At 38.3% G+C, this 14,518-nt stretch overlaps 1 protein-coding gene across 2 annotated transcripts in view; it reads right to left on the bottom strand.

Annotated features, from left to right (window-relative positions):
- Positions 1–14,518, bottom strand: part of PIP5K1B (phosphatidylinositol-4-phosphate 5-kinase type 1 beta) — a 323,321-nt gene that overhangs the window by 184,621 nt on the left and 124,182 nt on the right. For both annotated transcript variants that reach the window (XM_028508340.2, XM_036021727.1), the window contains exons 2-3: positions 11,026–11,110; positions 5,694–5,762 (exon numbers count right to left, since the gene is read on the bottom strand). In XM_028508340.2, the coding sequence (XP_028364141.1) occupies positions 5,694–5,762 (69 nt within the window). In that variant the 5' untranslated portion in view covers positions 11,026–11,110. The remainder of the gene's footprint in view (positions 1–5,693; positions 5,763–11,025; positions 11,111–14,518) is intronic.

The raw sequence follows: 14,518 nt of genomic DNA, 5'->3' as shown, positions 1-14,518 counted from the left end.
CCGGTCAGTTTCCTACTAGAGCGTCCAGAGTGCTGACATCAGAGTGCCTGCCGTGGTGAAAACTGGTGTAAGAGGTTACTGGCACATCTGAAGATGGGGTGCTGGTGCCAAAGGCAGATGACCTCCACACCCAAGGCAGTTTGCAGCAGTCAGCAGAACTTGAACCTCCCAGAAGAGGCCTAGAGTGGGCAGGCCCAGGATGAAGGAGGAAGTGTAGGGAGGGGTGAGAGGCCTGGAATGATAACTTTTGGGTGGAGAGGTGGGAGAGAAAGAAACTCAAATGATGGTGGTGAACATTTCTATTGCCAGTCCATGTCCAGGGGGATAGGAAACACTGATCAGTTCTGTTGGACAAATTTGGACATCATAGGGCTGGAGACTTGAATCATCTCCTTGACTATATCCTCCTAATGCAGATCTTATTTAGGTGACTTGGGATAAGTAATTTAACCATGTTGATATCTGTTTGTTTTAGAAGGGTGAGGGTGGAGTAGGCAATTTTTTCACATACAAAATGGAGAAAACTTAGGTCTCTGGCACCGGTATTTTACCTGGGTAAACTGATGTCCTGCCTTTTGCTCTTTTCTAAGTTTATCACCTTATTTTTTTTAAAAAATATCTTCCTCTAACTTCTCTAACAATGGCAGAAAATTTCTGGTTATTACTCAGACCAGAAACTTTCAGGTCAGCCTTCATTGTTGTTTGTACGTGTGGTAAGCATTAGCTATATGTGCTTATTTAAACTGAACTGATTTGGCCCTGGCTGGGTAGCTCAGTTGATTAGAGCATCGTCCTAATACACCAAGGTTGCAGGTTCAATCTCCAGTCAGGGCACATACAAGAAGCAACCAATGAATGCATCAGTAAGTGGAAGAGCAAATTGATGTTTCTCTTCCTCTCTTCCCCTTTCCTTTCTCTGTTTAAAATCAGTAAACACAAATAAATTATTTAAATTGAACTGATTTTAAAATTAAAAATTCATTCCTCAGACACACCGACTACATTTCAAATAATTCACAGTCACATGCAGCTTCAATCTCCTGTATTAGTGTGGATTATAGAACACTTCCATCATCGCATCAAGTTCTAATGAACAGTGCTGGCCTCAAACCAGCACCCACGGCTGGCTGTCATTTAGAGGCAGCTCACATTTCCCAAATTGCCTGCAACATGCCCCAAACACTGCCACGTAGCTGTGTCTAGGCCAGACTCTCCTGTCCCTCTAACAAATAAGGTTCATTCCTGATTCCATGCCTGTGCAGATTCCCAGTCATTGAGACAAATGAGTAGGTAAATCAATGCGGTCACCTAAGGAGTGAGATTTTTCTGCCATGGTAAAAAACAATGAGACACGTATGAAGTTTTATCACAGCAAAACGCTGTGCCAACAAATAGGTCCAAGGAAAGGCCTTTTCCCCAGAAGACTGCCACGAGCTCCAGGTTCGTCAGGACTTGCTAGAGGATTAAGTGAGACGTCATGTGTCTTGGCACTTAATACCAATTTGAGTCACTATATAATTTTTTCACATGGGCCCGTATGTTTTCTCTTAAATAAGTTGCAGGGTCGTAGGAAGCAGGGACCAGATCTTACACCAATTCCTCTTGCATCTTAATCTTTTATCTCATGTCTCTACCTAGACAGTGTGGAGGTTGCAAACTGGTCCCTGCCCGAGGGTCAAAGGTGATCAATCATATGTTGTTTTGTCCAGAGTATTCTTTTAAAAATTTTTGAACCAATTGCCCAACTTTAAAAATGGGAGGATTTCACATCAGAATTCACATTTTTGACATGCTGAGAAGTCTGGCCGTCCTGAGTGAGCGCTCATGCACAGCTCCATTAGCTGGAGCTGAGTGCCACAAGCCCCCTCCATAGGTGAGTATTTTCCTATTTACCACTTTCCTTCCTTGTTACCTGCCTGGCCCTGAAGGCTTTTGCCTTTATAACGCTTATGGAATGCACTCAACAAATGAACTGAGACTGGAAATAACTGCACTCTGTAAACACAGCCAGGCAGCCCTTAATGTCTGCCTAGCTCATTGTTTTAACATGATTGTCTTAAGCAACTAAAATCAAAATTCTCATTTTAGCCATTAACTGGAGCCATTAACCTCACTAACAGACTTTAGCTATTCTTCCTGATAATAGAGCTGATAATAGATTAGAAAAATGGACAACTGGAAGAACAAGCAGCAGCCAGCCTAAATAATCACATGCAAACAATCGAGACCCAGAACACACAACACTGTTCCGTGAACAGTGAGTGAGTGTTCCCTAAGAACACGTGGAAATCAGCACCCACTGCACTGAGCGTCGCTGGTGCTGCCCAGGAGATCAGGGCACTGATATAGACAGCCTTAGCCTGCGTGTTAGCTCTGACCCTCACTGATTGCTCCTCTTTTGGACGTTTTGTTATAGACTGTTTGTGTTCTAAATTTGTTTTCACATCTTCATTTCCCCACTTGACTGTAAGTTCCTTATAAACTCCTTTGCTATCCTTCTCAATGCCTGGCATAGTGGATTGGGAGGTGGTTCCTAACCTGGGGCCTGGAGGTTGGCTTCAGTCACAGGCAGAAACCCAGCTGGGCCATCAAAGCTTATTAAAAAGGTGTGAACCCCACAGTCAGGGCTTTAGGGCTGGGCAAAAGTTTTAACTTCAAGGTATTTGTAAAAGGGGCAATAGTTAGTGAAATGGTGGCCTTAATGACACTCATCTAGTCTGTTATCATTTCCAGTTTTTTGTCATTTGCATATTTGAAAAGCACGGCTTTTATATTTTCATTAAGGTCATGCGTAAAAACCGCCAAGCCCCACAGGGTTGGTTTGTGCATCCTGCTGGTGGAGACTAAGTCAACAGGGAGCAAAACCGCCATTCTTGGGAACGTGAGTCCAATCATGCACCAACATGCCAGTCGTAACGTTTGCTCCGTCTGTCTCTCCCTGGTCTGAAAGGAGGCCATGACAGTCCTCCGGGTGCCTTTCAGTCAAGATTCATAAAACCGGAGCATTTTCCTTATTAGCGATTAATTGAATGACTACCTCATGATAGGAAATGCAGTTAATTTGACATAAACTACCTTTATAAATTCTGCAGGTTTAGGGAAGACCTGTTTCTTGTTTAAAGGTACAAAAACCACGTGTTTGGTAAACCTTGCTCAAATTATGCCAAGGAGTAGTCTCACTTACATCTGGTTCCCGGAATGTACCTTTTCCTCGTTTTTGAAAATAGGGATGATATTTGCTTATCTCCTGCCTTTTGGCAACTTTTCCACTCTTCTGATTTCTCGAAGCTCACACTCAGTGGTTTCCCTATTCTAGCTTCAAGTTCTCTCATTTAGGAAATGGTTTGTCTGGGCTGAGGGACAAACATACTTGCAATAGTTAATATGACTTCTTTTATAAAACTGCACCATGAACACCACCATTTTCACAGTCTTTTTGCTTAATTGAGGAGAACGAAAGTGAATAATTCAGCTGGGCTTTTACCTGTCAGTAAAGCAACACTTGCTCTAAGTGACCCCTTCTTGCTGTGCATATCAACACCATGTGTACCGAGGACCCAAGTCCTAGGCAGTACGCTGTTTTTGGTGCTTTTCTTACACAGAGGCTACATGCCTCCTCCCATTGCTTATGTTCCTTTTAAAATCAGAAGTCATCCAAAGCATCATCCCTATGCCATCACACATTTAAAAAAATTGTTGACGGGGTTTTTTTTAGTTTTTTTTTCTTTAATCCTCTTAAGTTCCCCGCATCCTGCACCTTTTCTTACTGGAATTATTTGCTTTCTTTAGAATATGATTTTTAGTTTTACAACCTTCCCAATATTGTTAATTCAAACATCCTTTAGAGAAATTAATCATCCCTACGATATTATTAAAAACTCACTTTACTAAATGCTTGGGCAGGGCATGCTTACCAAACTCTAAGATGTCATGGTCACATTCTATTACCTTCGAGTCACTAAAGAGCTCCTGTAAGTCCAAATTCAGTCAAGAATCATAGTGCATTTGATGCTGATTGAGAAAACTGCTTGAAACTGATTGGAAGTACTGACAGGCTGGCAATTTGACTATCTCTATGTTGGTCACATGCTTGGTTGAATTTACAAGAGGTCTTACATAAATGAGATAGGATTTGGTTTTCTACCTGTGTCTAAAAATAAATAGGGTATTGTTGCCTTTGGCCAGATGCACAAATTGTATAACAGTACTCTGACTTCGGAGCACTTGAACCTTCACCCCAGTCTTCCCCAAGCACATCATCACTTAGGAAGGCACCTTCCCTGTTCATATTTCTAGGTTTGGCTGAGCAGAAAAGTCAGAAGACAAGCTACACCAGGAAAAAGGGTATGTTTTCCTATATAAAAATGGAACAGGAGCCCTGGCAAAGTGGCTCAGTTGGTTGGAGCATCATGCCATACACCAAAATATTGCTGGTTCAATTCCCAGTCAGGGAACCCACCGAGGTTCTGGGTTTGATTTTTGGTGGGGATGCCTATGGAGGGCAACCAGTCAATGTTTCACTCTCACATTGGTGATCAATGTCTCTCTTTCTTTCTTCCTTCCTTTCTGTAAAATCAATAAAAACAAATCTTTGGATGAAGGGAAAAAAAAGGAACAGGAAACACATCCTGTTAGTTCCACACCATGAACACGTGGACAGATCAAATGGCTCCTGTACCTCATGACAAAACTTCTCGCTGCTCTCTGTTAAAGAGTAAAATGCAAAAGGAAAAGCTGAGATATAATAAACCTTCCATACATAAGCCTCCTACTCCCAAGAGGAAAGGAGGAAAAGGACTTTTTAAAAGCTAAAATGCACAGTCTATTCAAAATCAGGAGTAGTGGTGCCTAGGAATGGTAGCTTGGTTGCTAGGAGCCAAGGATTATGTCAAAGAGCAGTAAGGTAATGCACTCTGGGGAGTCTGGAAAGAGATTATGGCCAACTGCTGCAAACACCGAATCTGAGAGGCTTAGAAAGGGGTGGGACACGATTTCACCCTAAATGGTTTTTTAAAATACAAAGGTAGAAAATGTTTAACATTTGGTGGAAAGTAGTGAGTCAATGAAAGGATTTGCATACTGAACAAAGAACACTGCATGTGCACAGGGTCTTCTGTATCATAGTAACTGTGGTGGGCAGGGAAATGGCCTGCCAGAGACATCTACGTCCTAACCTTTGGGACCTGCGCGTATGTCCTTATATGGCCACAAGGAGTTAAGGGTGTAGACGAAATTAAGGTCGATAATCAGCTGACTTTAAAATAATGGGATTACCCTGGATTATCCTGGAGGGCTCAATGTTATCACAAGGGTTCTTTAAAGAATCAAGGTAATACAGTCTGGGAAAGACTAGCCTTTGTTGGCTTTGAAGCTAGAAGATAATCGTGACCTAGGGAACGCAGGCCGCCTGGAAAAGAACACAGGCTCTCCCTCAGAGCCCCCAGAAAGGGCAATGGCCCTGCAGAAACGTGGATCTCGGCATGGTGGGACCCACATCAGACGTGTGACCTATAGGACTGTAAGGTAATACGTTTGTGTTATATGGACCAGCACATTTGTGGTCATTTATTGCAACAGCAACAGGCAACCAAGGTAGCAACTTACCTACAAGAACTTCTAACAATATTAACGTTCCAAGCAATAAAAGTGTTCCTCTTTCTGAACTGACAAAAGAAAATAAAACACGCACTCACCTTTTTATAGGTTTTTTCTTCGTTCTGTTTTCCAGGAGCTGCATCTCCATTTCCAGCAGCAGACGACATCTACAAGAGAGAAACATCCCCATCTGAATTCACAACTCTACTCTGAAATATAATATGCTAATAACATTGTTACCTAGAGGATCTACTTTAGTTAAGTACATTTTTGTTGTTATTGCTCTTGTCTCCAAGAAAGGAAGAGAGTTCTCAGGATAGTGAAAAAAACAGTGGTCCCCAGTCTGTCTGAAATAAACCTTTACTTCTCAGTCGTTCTGGTGGTACACGTTACTCCCCAGGAGAGATGCTGTGGAAGTCCAAGCCTATAGCATGTAAATAAGTTTATTTCTCAAAAGCCTTTAATTTTTTTCCTTCTGGTTATAGATGCTTCCTGTAAAAATATCTGGAAAGTACCAAAAAATAAGAATCAGAACACAAAATTACTCAAATCTCCTACCCTCGGGCCACTGTACCATTCAGTCTGGCACATTTGCTGCCACCTCTTGTTCCATGTACTTTCACACTAAAAATATTACAATACCAGCTTACCCATAATTTTGCACTAAACATTTATGTCAATGATTTTCAACCAGTGAGCTGCAAGAATTTTTAAAACATGCAATACCTGGTCCTTTAGTCAGAGGTACTGACCTCTTTTCCCTTAGATTGTCAAATAAGAAACTGACAAGAGACAATGCAAGAACAGCCATCTGGTGTGAATGAATCAAAGTGATACCTATTTTTTTTGGTCAGATCAGCAAAAAATATAATACACTTTTTGGTGTGCTGCAGAATTTTAGTAACTAGCTTATGAGTGGCATGAGATGAAAAAGGTTGAAAACAGCTGCTTTATGTGATAAGCATTTTCCTATTTGATTATAAATATCTCATTGTAAGAATAAACTTTTTCTAGTTGCAAGGTGTCACTGTGTAAACACAATTGCGTGTTAAAGAATAGTTGATGTAGTCCAAGGGTTTTGCTTTTACAAATAATTATTTTACGCTTCTGTCTTTGTCCACCTTAATCAGTGTTTTCTCGGACTAAATTCCTAGAAACACCAGGCCATTAAAAAATGGAAAGCTCTCACTACACTCTGCTAAATTTCCTTCCAAGAAGAATATACCTGTTTACACTGTCAGCAGTGAGTGGGAGCTGGTTTCACTACATGCTTAGTAACACTATTATGATTTCTAACTTGACAGGTTCAAGAAAGCATCTCCCAATTTCAATTTGCATCCTTGAAAATTATTAGTAAAGGTTAACATTGTTTGCACATCTTTTTTTTTTTTTAGCTCATCGCATTTCTTCTTTTGAGTTTTCTATTGTTTTGTCCATTTATCTAGTAAGGGTCTTAGTGTATTAGTTATTGATTTTGAGCTATTATAATTACTGATCGTAGTTGTTTCCTTACTGATTTTTATGTATCAAGGTTATTAAGCTGCTCCTAAGCACAGTATTAATATTTTATATGCTGCTGTCCTTAAATTTGTTTTATAATCATGACAGAGAAATTTTACATTTTTCATACTCAAAACTATTGACTACATTTTAGGTTTCTTCCAATGCTTTTAAATAAAATATTTTTTCCATTGGGAGATATCAGATGTTTAAACATGTATTTCTCTCATTTTTTAATGATAAGATTTTTGCATTTAAATTTTAATTCATTTAAATTTTTAAAACCAGTTACTTATGTGTAAACAAGGATACCACATAATCAGGGAACCATGATGTCTAAGGGTCTTATCTTAAATTGCTTGGAGAACATTCTACACTCTCAGGAGGGGTAAACTTCTTTCTCATAAGCCTTTGAAGCACATTTTACATCTTGGGCTTTTAATAAACATAGTGCAATAAACAAAGCATGTGTGAAGCCTGAGGACTGGCCAGCCACTTCTCCGCACTGCAACTACCTGCCCGAGTTTCCTCACTCCGCCGTGACCTTGATGTGCCTAAGAGCCTTCTGAGAAAATGCACGCATAGACTGTAGCAAGCCAACCTGATCACATCCACCTATCACTGCCCACCAACAAAGTATTCTCTTGATAAATTTTGAATTCCATTTGTGTCCATACATCTGTCCACTTTAGAGTTTGAAGGTCTCAAGGGTGTGTTTCACACACTACAGCTTCCACGCCGTATCTGCTTAATTCGTTTAAAGAATAATTAATTTTTTTAGTCTTTTCATAATAATTTGGTGAATTTAGAATAATATATTAGTGGAATTAGGATATCTAAAAGGTGTGATAATATCGGCCTAAGGGGCCCATTTCACCCTGAGTAAAAGCCAAATGGCCTATGAGACCCTCTACAATTCACCCATCCTCTCCCTGTTCCTCCTCAGACCTCAGCTCTTCTGAGTTCTGGTATTTTTCGGACTATAAGACGCACTTCCCCACCCAATTTGGGAGGAAAAGGGGGTGCGTCTTATAGTCCAAATGTAGTTTACCTGGCTCATTGTGGGGGATGGGTGGTGGTGGAGCAAGGTTACAGGTTATTAAATATTTTACTACACTTTTTGCTTCAAAATTTTTTTTCCCTATTTCCCTCCTCTAAAACATAGGTGCATCTTATGCCGGTGCATCTTACAGTCCTAAAAATACGGTACTCCCCACTCACTGCCTCTGCTTCAGCTGTTTTATGCTATTCCCCAAACACATCAGAATGCTGCTGCATTAACTATTTTTACTGCCTGAATAGGCAAGTGTAAACAGGTAAGAATTAATCCCTGCTTATCTTCCTGAAGTCTTTGCTCAAATGTCAGCGTCTGCTCCACACGCAGCTCCACCGTCTTATCTGAAACTGCATCCTGTTCAGCTCCTCTAGTCCCTATACCCCTGATTCACTCTAAATGAACCTTCTTTTTCCTTTTTTTTTTTTTTCTGTGTCCAACATACTATAGAGTTTGCTTATTTCTTATAGTGGTTTTCTGTTTGTTTTGGTTTGCCTCCTCCTAAAGAATTTAAACTCCATGAAAACAGAAATTTTAGTCTGTTTTATTCACTAATGCACCTCAAATACCTAAAGTGTACCCAGCACCTAGTAAGTGCTTAACAAATATTTGTAGAATAAAAGAATAAATAAATCGGTAAGGAGGATAAGACAATGACATTAGATCAATGTAGGCTGCATGGGTCCCATCTGTCTGAGCATTCTGTGCTGGGGAAGAGAGCTGATCCCATGAAGGAAGGTGGTGGAGGCATTCCTGAGCCACAGACACCGCCAACCACGCTGTATGCAGGTTCCAGGAAAGGTGCCAGTGGTATGGCAACGGTAGGTAGCTGGCATGGAATAGAGAGCCATATACACCCCTTATAACTTCCTCCATAAATGAAGAAGATTTTTAGGCTACAGGTGTTTCAGTAGAAATAATCTCCATGTGGAATTTAAAGCACTGTTAAAAATGTAAACTATTCCTGAATATGCCACATGGTCACCTTTCTGACATAACCACTCTCAAACTATCTGCCAATTAATTTGGATTAAATTAAGTTTTAAAAAATATGAGAAGGGCTCCTTGATTATTTTAATCAAATATATGATTATTCATTATTTTTCAATCACTTTAAAATTTAAAATTAATTTAAAATTTAGAATTTCAAAGGTAATATTTGTTTTTATCTTAATTCTATTTGAAAAATATAAATAAGAAAATAAAACCATCATCACTAACTAGCTATCTAGAAATAAGATGGTTAATATTTGGCTATTTCACTGTCAATCTTTCCAAACGTATGTTTTTTTTAACAAAATTGGAATCATATATTACATACAATATTATACTTGCCTTTACTTAACTTTATATCATAAACATTTTTCTGCATCCCTAAGTATTAATTGGAAATAATTTCTAATGTTTGAATAATATAACATTTTATCATAATTCAATGTTTATTAATGGACATTGGGATGCATCCTACTTTTGTTACAAATAAAACTGGACTCTGTGTTCTTACACCAACAGCATGACTAATTAGAGCTGCCACAGATTCCTAGAACAGTGTCTGCCACGTAAAACACCACGCCTGCTTTGTGTCTCTTCCAGCATCAAGTATTTTCATTTAAAATCAAGCAAACAATATACTTTGCCAATGTAACTTTAGGCAAAAATATCATTTTATATTGCATTTGTATGATCAATAATAAGGATAAATATACTCTGTCTTGTTTAGTTCTTTATATTTCTTTATTGAACCGTCTGCACAAATTTTTTATGAGGGTATGTTTGGGTCTCTGATTTAGTTTGTACTAATGATAATAAAGAAGAGTAGGATTTTTTCTCTAACCATCAACTGTTCCATAGGGCCAAGAGCATTAACACTTTGCTAAGGAATGCCAGTGAAGCAACTTCACTTCTGAGACTTTGCAGCTTTTAAAACAGAAAATCTTTAAGAGCAACTCTGAAGGGTGCTTGAAAAAACAACCATAATAAGGAGTTGACTAATCGGCAAAAATGAAGGACAGATGCTGAGGTGGTTTGTTTTATTATTTTGCAAATCACCCCTGACTGGGTAGTAGGGAAAAGGAGGAGAGAAATAGGTAAACTTTTGTTTTTAGAAAAACAATTCCCTTTAAGCAACACAAAACATATCATTTTAATAAAGGGAGGTCATGAAATGTCACCTGGATTCAAAGGTTGGTTTGTTTGTTTTTCCTGTAGGGCAATGTTTAACAAAGGTCATGCACACCTATGAACCAGGACATCTGTGTAGGAGAGGCAAATGAGATGCTTGGGACTTCCAAGTAAACTGCAAATGGCTATTAAAATAGCTACTGTGGTTAATTACTCCTTGTTCCCAGACTTGCGATGTTCCTGTACCAGTTAAGTGCATCACTTACAATGAAAGCCAAGGGAAGAGTATGGATTAAAAACACTGTTTTCAAAAACATTTTAATCATCTATATCTCTATGTACATATAAAAGGAGGGAGAAAAGAAATTCATAGAAATGCTTGTGCACGGGTGATGGATTATGAATACTTTGGGTTTTCATTTCACATATGCTCTATTCTTCAAGTATTCTGCAGTGGGCACTGCTGTATTTAAAAACAAGGAACATGCTAATGCCATTCAGAAACTTAATCGCACACAGTAATTACCAGCAGAGGCCACACCTCCTGGCTCTGCCCCTTTAGGCATAGTGACATTCACAAAATGTCCTGCTTCTATTTGCTTGTTGTTTATTTTAAATTTGATAATGTTAAAGTTACAGGTCATGAACTAGATATAGGATTCAGAATATTTGTAAATACATATAAAATGAAAGAGGTTAGGGCTCTATAATGAGTCAGTTGGAATACACTGGAAATATAGTCTATATTTCCTTACCTTAGTAAATGAAATGGCAAGTCATCTGTTGTTGGTCGTCATGGGCAGCCTACTCATTGTTGAGACTGTTTTCCTTCCCAGGTTCCTGTTGAAACAGAAATCACTGGTCACTATTTTTTCATATCTCCACCTCATCCCCCTAAAAGGATCACAGGTAGCTATCAGGATACATACAATACAATCAGTTAAAGCTAAAATAAAGCAAAGAATGTGTGTGAGGGCAAAACAAAGGTGGGGAGAATGAGATGAGGCCAACAGTATGGGCTACACATAGAATGTAAGCCTCGTGACCCCACATTCCCTAATTTCACTGAGATCCCTAGTGGTCACAGCAAATGAAGAAATGATCAGCTACCTAAATGTCCAATGTCCGTAAATTAGAGCAAACCTGTTGCTCAGAGGAACCACAGGTATTAGGAGACTGGGGCTGGAGCAGAATTTTTCCTGTGGGTCTTCATAAAGGAGACCCCATGTGATGTGTGGACAATTTTCCAACAATATCTCTGTGGTACATCAACTGTGATTTTCATGAGGGTTGTTTAGATGACACACCTCCAAGATCAGTTCAACAAACCTCCCTTGCTATAATAATGTTTTTATACAGAAAAGATACTCATGCTAATTTTAAAATACATCAACGTATAAAGTAAAAATGATAAAGACCCACTGTATTTCCCTACCCCGAGATAACTATTGTTAACAGTTTGTTGTATATCCTTCCAAAATATTCCCTATGCTGGTTTACACACACACACACACACACACACACACACACACTTTTTCTGCTTACTCTTACCGGTGTTTCAGATTTTTTTCAAATCTATATATCTGTCTCATTTTTAAATAACTGTAATATATTCCACATGATGAATATACCATCATTTAATCAACCACTCCCTTCTGGATGAACATTCAGACTGTTGCTGGGTTTGGCTATGATAACCCAGGCAGGAATAAACAGCCTATTCAAACATCTTTAAAGTGCTAGTAATTTCATTTCTGTGGGAAGAAATCCTGGAAGTTGGGCAGAACTTGATAAGCACATTGACAAACTGAAGGGCCACTGCTGCATTTCTTTCTTTTTTCTTTGAAGTGACCTGTTCAATGCTGCATGAAGAGTCCCTGCTTCCTGGTGTATGTATCAGCACTGGATGTGCATATCAGCACTGGATGTTTGCTCTCTTTAAAATATGTGTGCTAGATTGTGGCATCTCAGTTGTTCTGATTTTCATTCTGTTGCTGCTAATGGGGCTGATCCTTTTCACAGTTTCATGCCCTTTGCCTATTTTATGCTGTGCTGTTAATTTTTTTTCTTTTATAACCTATTTGTAACATGTCCTAGTCTATTAAACACCAACTCTGTCACATGAATTGTAAGCTACTGTATATTGGTATTAGGAAATAATGCTTTTCATAAACTTGGAAGGCTTACTCTCTTTATATGCACTCAGATTTTTTTATGATTACTAATTTCTTGGAATTTATAACCTTTCTTTGGATTGAATTTTAGTAATTTATGCATTTTTAAGAAAACCATCCATTTTCTTTAGATATTTTAATTTGTTGCCATGAAGTTACATATAACATTTCCTATTCAATCCTTTTAATCCTTTTGGGATCTAAATAATATCTTTTCCCTTATTTCTGATTTTTTTTGTGTGTATACACATAGATATGTATTATACATAGTGTGTATTATGTCTTGTAGCTATATATTTTTAATGTTGTGTATATAACATATATTTTTTTTTCATTAGTCAGGTTTCTTTATTTGTTTTGTGGCCATTTCCTTTAATATAGCTTTTACTGTCAATAATATCTTCTTTTGACTTATTTTGTAAATTTCTTAGATGCAATACTTAACCTTAGTTTCTTTGTCATTATTTCAAAAGTATATTACCCAAAGCATTTAAGCTAGAAAGTATGTCTTACTATACTAACCATTTCTCTATAGTTTTGTTGTAAAATGTTCTGCCTAATCAATTTCCAGATAATTTGTCATTTTGGATTTGATCTTCAATTTGACCCAGAAGTCAAATCTACAGAAGAGGTTCATAATTTCAAGTATTTACAGTTTAATCATTATTATTTCATTGTCCATTTCTTGTTTCACCACACTGGAATCACAAAATGGAATGAATAAAACAATTTTTTTCTTCCCAAATTCATTATGTTTTTTCCCTATGGCCATAAAAACAAACACAAGAGAAAAATGTACATTTTCTGGTTATAGGATACAAAAATACTACATTATTACTATTCTTTATCAGTATATTAGTATATTAGCTTTTTTAAACTTTAGAATAATACATTAAAATTCCCTGATATGATTATGGCTTTATTATATTCTCCCATATTTCTACTTTTCATTTTTTGCCTTAAATTTACATAACTAAAAGGCAGGTGTCTAATAGTTTCCTGATGATTTGTATAAAGGACAGGAGTCTAATAGTTTCCTTATGATTTATACTCTTTATCCTTTCAAGTAGCTTCCTGTATTTAATGATTCTGGTCTTGGGTTCCCTTCTAGTTGATGCTAATATCCTCACTTCTGCTTTCCTTGTACTCGCATGTGCTTGGCATATCCTTGTCCATTTCTTCACCTTCGGCTTTTTTACTTGCCATTTTTTTTTTAAGCTGTGTGCCCTACAAATAGCATAAAACTGGATTTTATTTAGTTATTACCAATCTAAGAGTCTTTGTCATTTTATTTTATTTTAAGATTTTATTTATTTATTTTTAGAGAGGGAAGAGAGGGAGAAAGAGAGAGAGAGAGAAACATCAATGTGTGGTTGCTGGGGGTCATGGCCTGCAATCCAGGCATGTACCCTGACTGGGAATCGAACCTGCGACACTTTGTTCGCAGCCCACGCTCAATCTACTGAGCGACACAAGCCAGGACTCTTTGTCATGTTAAAGGGCACTTCAACAAATTCACATTTACTGTTTTTCATTTGCTTCCATCATATCTATTACTACTAATTACATTTATTGTTACTGCATTTATTTTACTCCTTCCTTTTTGTCTGGGTTAATCAATTGATAATTCCATTTTCTTCCTAGTGATTAAACAATTTTATTCTAAAAATATTTGCTCAGTTATCTATTTTTAAATCATTACAAAATCTGTATTTTTCTACTGAATAAAGTAACTGCCATCCCCACAATCCAGACATTTTTCGCTTGACCTACAGCAGCAGACACGAAGACTCGCCACCCAGATAGCCCTTCCAGGAGAGGAGGATGCTCACCACCAAGGACATGGCCAGCAGACACTTCCAGCTGTCAGCTACTTTAGGGTCTGCCTCTGCTGAGAGCCAGCTCACCGCCCCCACCCCGGACCAGAGCCACAGGCTCCCTGCGGCAGCCCACATGCTGTGACTGAATGATGGGGCAGCTCCCCACCAACCTGGGCTCAGATTTCTGGGTGGGTCCTGCATAGGAGTTTGTTTTCTCCCTCTACCTGCCCAACTATGCTTCCTCTCTCTTCCTT

Source organism: Phyllostomus discolor, chromosome 3 (assembly GCF_004126475.2).
Source record: "Phyllostomus discolor isolate MPI-MPIP mPhyDis1 chromosome 3, mPhyDis1.pri.v3, whole genome shotgun sequence".
Lineage (NCBI taxonomy): Eukaryota > Metazoa > Chordata > Mammalia > Chiroptera > Phyllostomidae > Phyllostomus > Phyllostomus discolor.
This window is presented reverse-complemented; position numbering and strand designations above follow the sequence as displayed.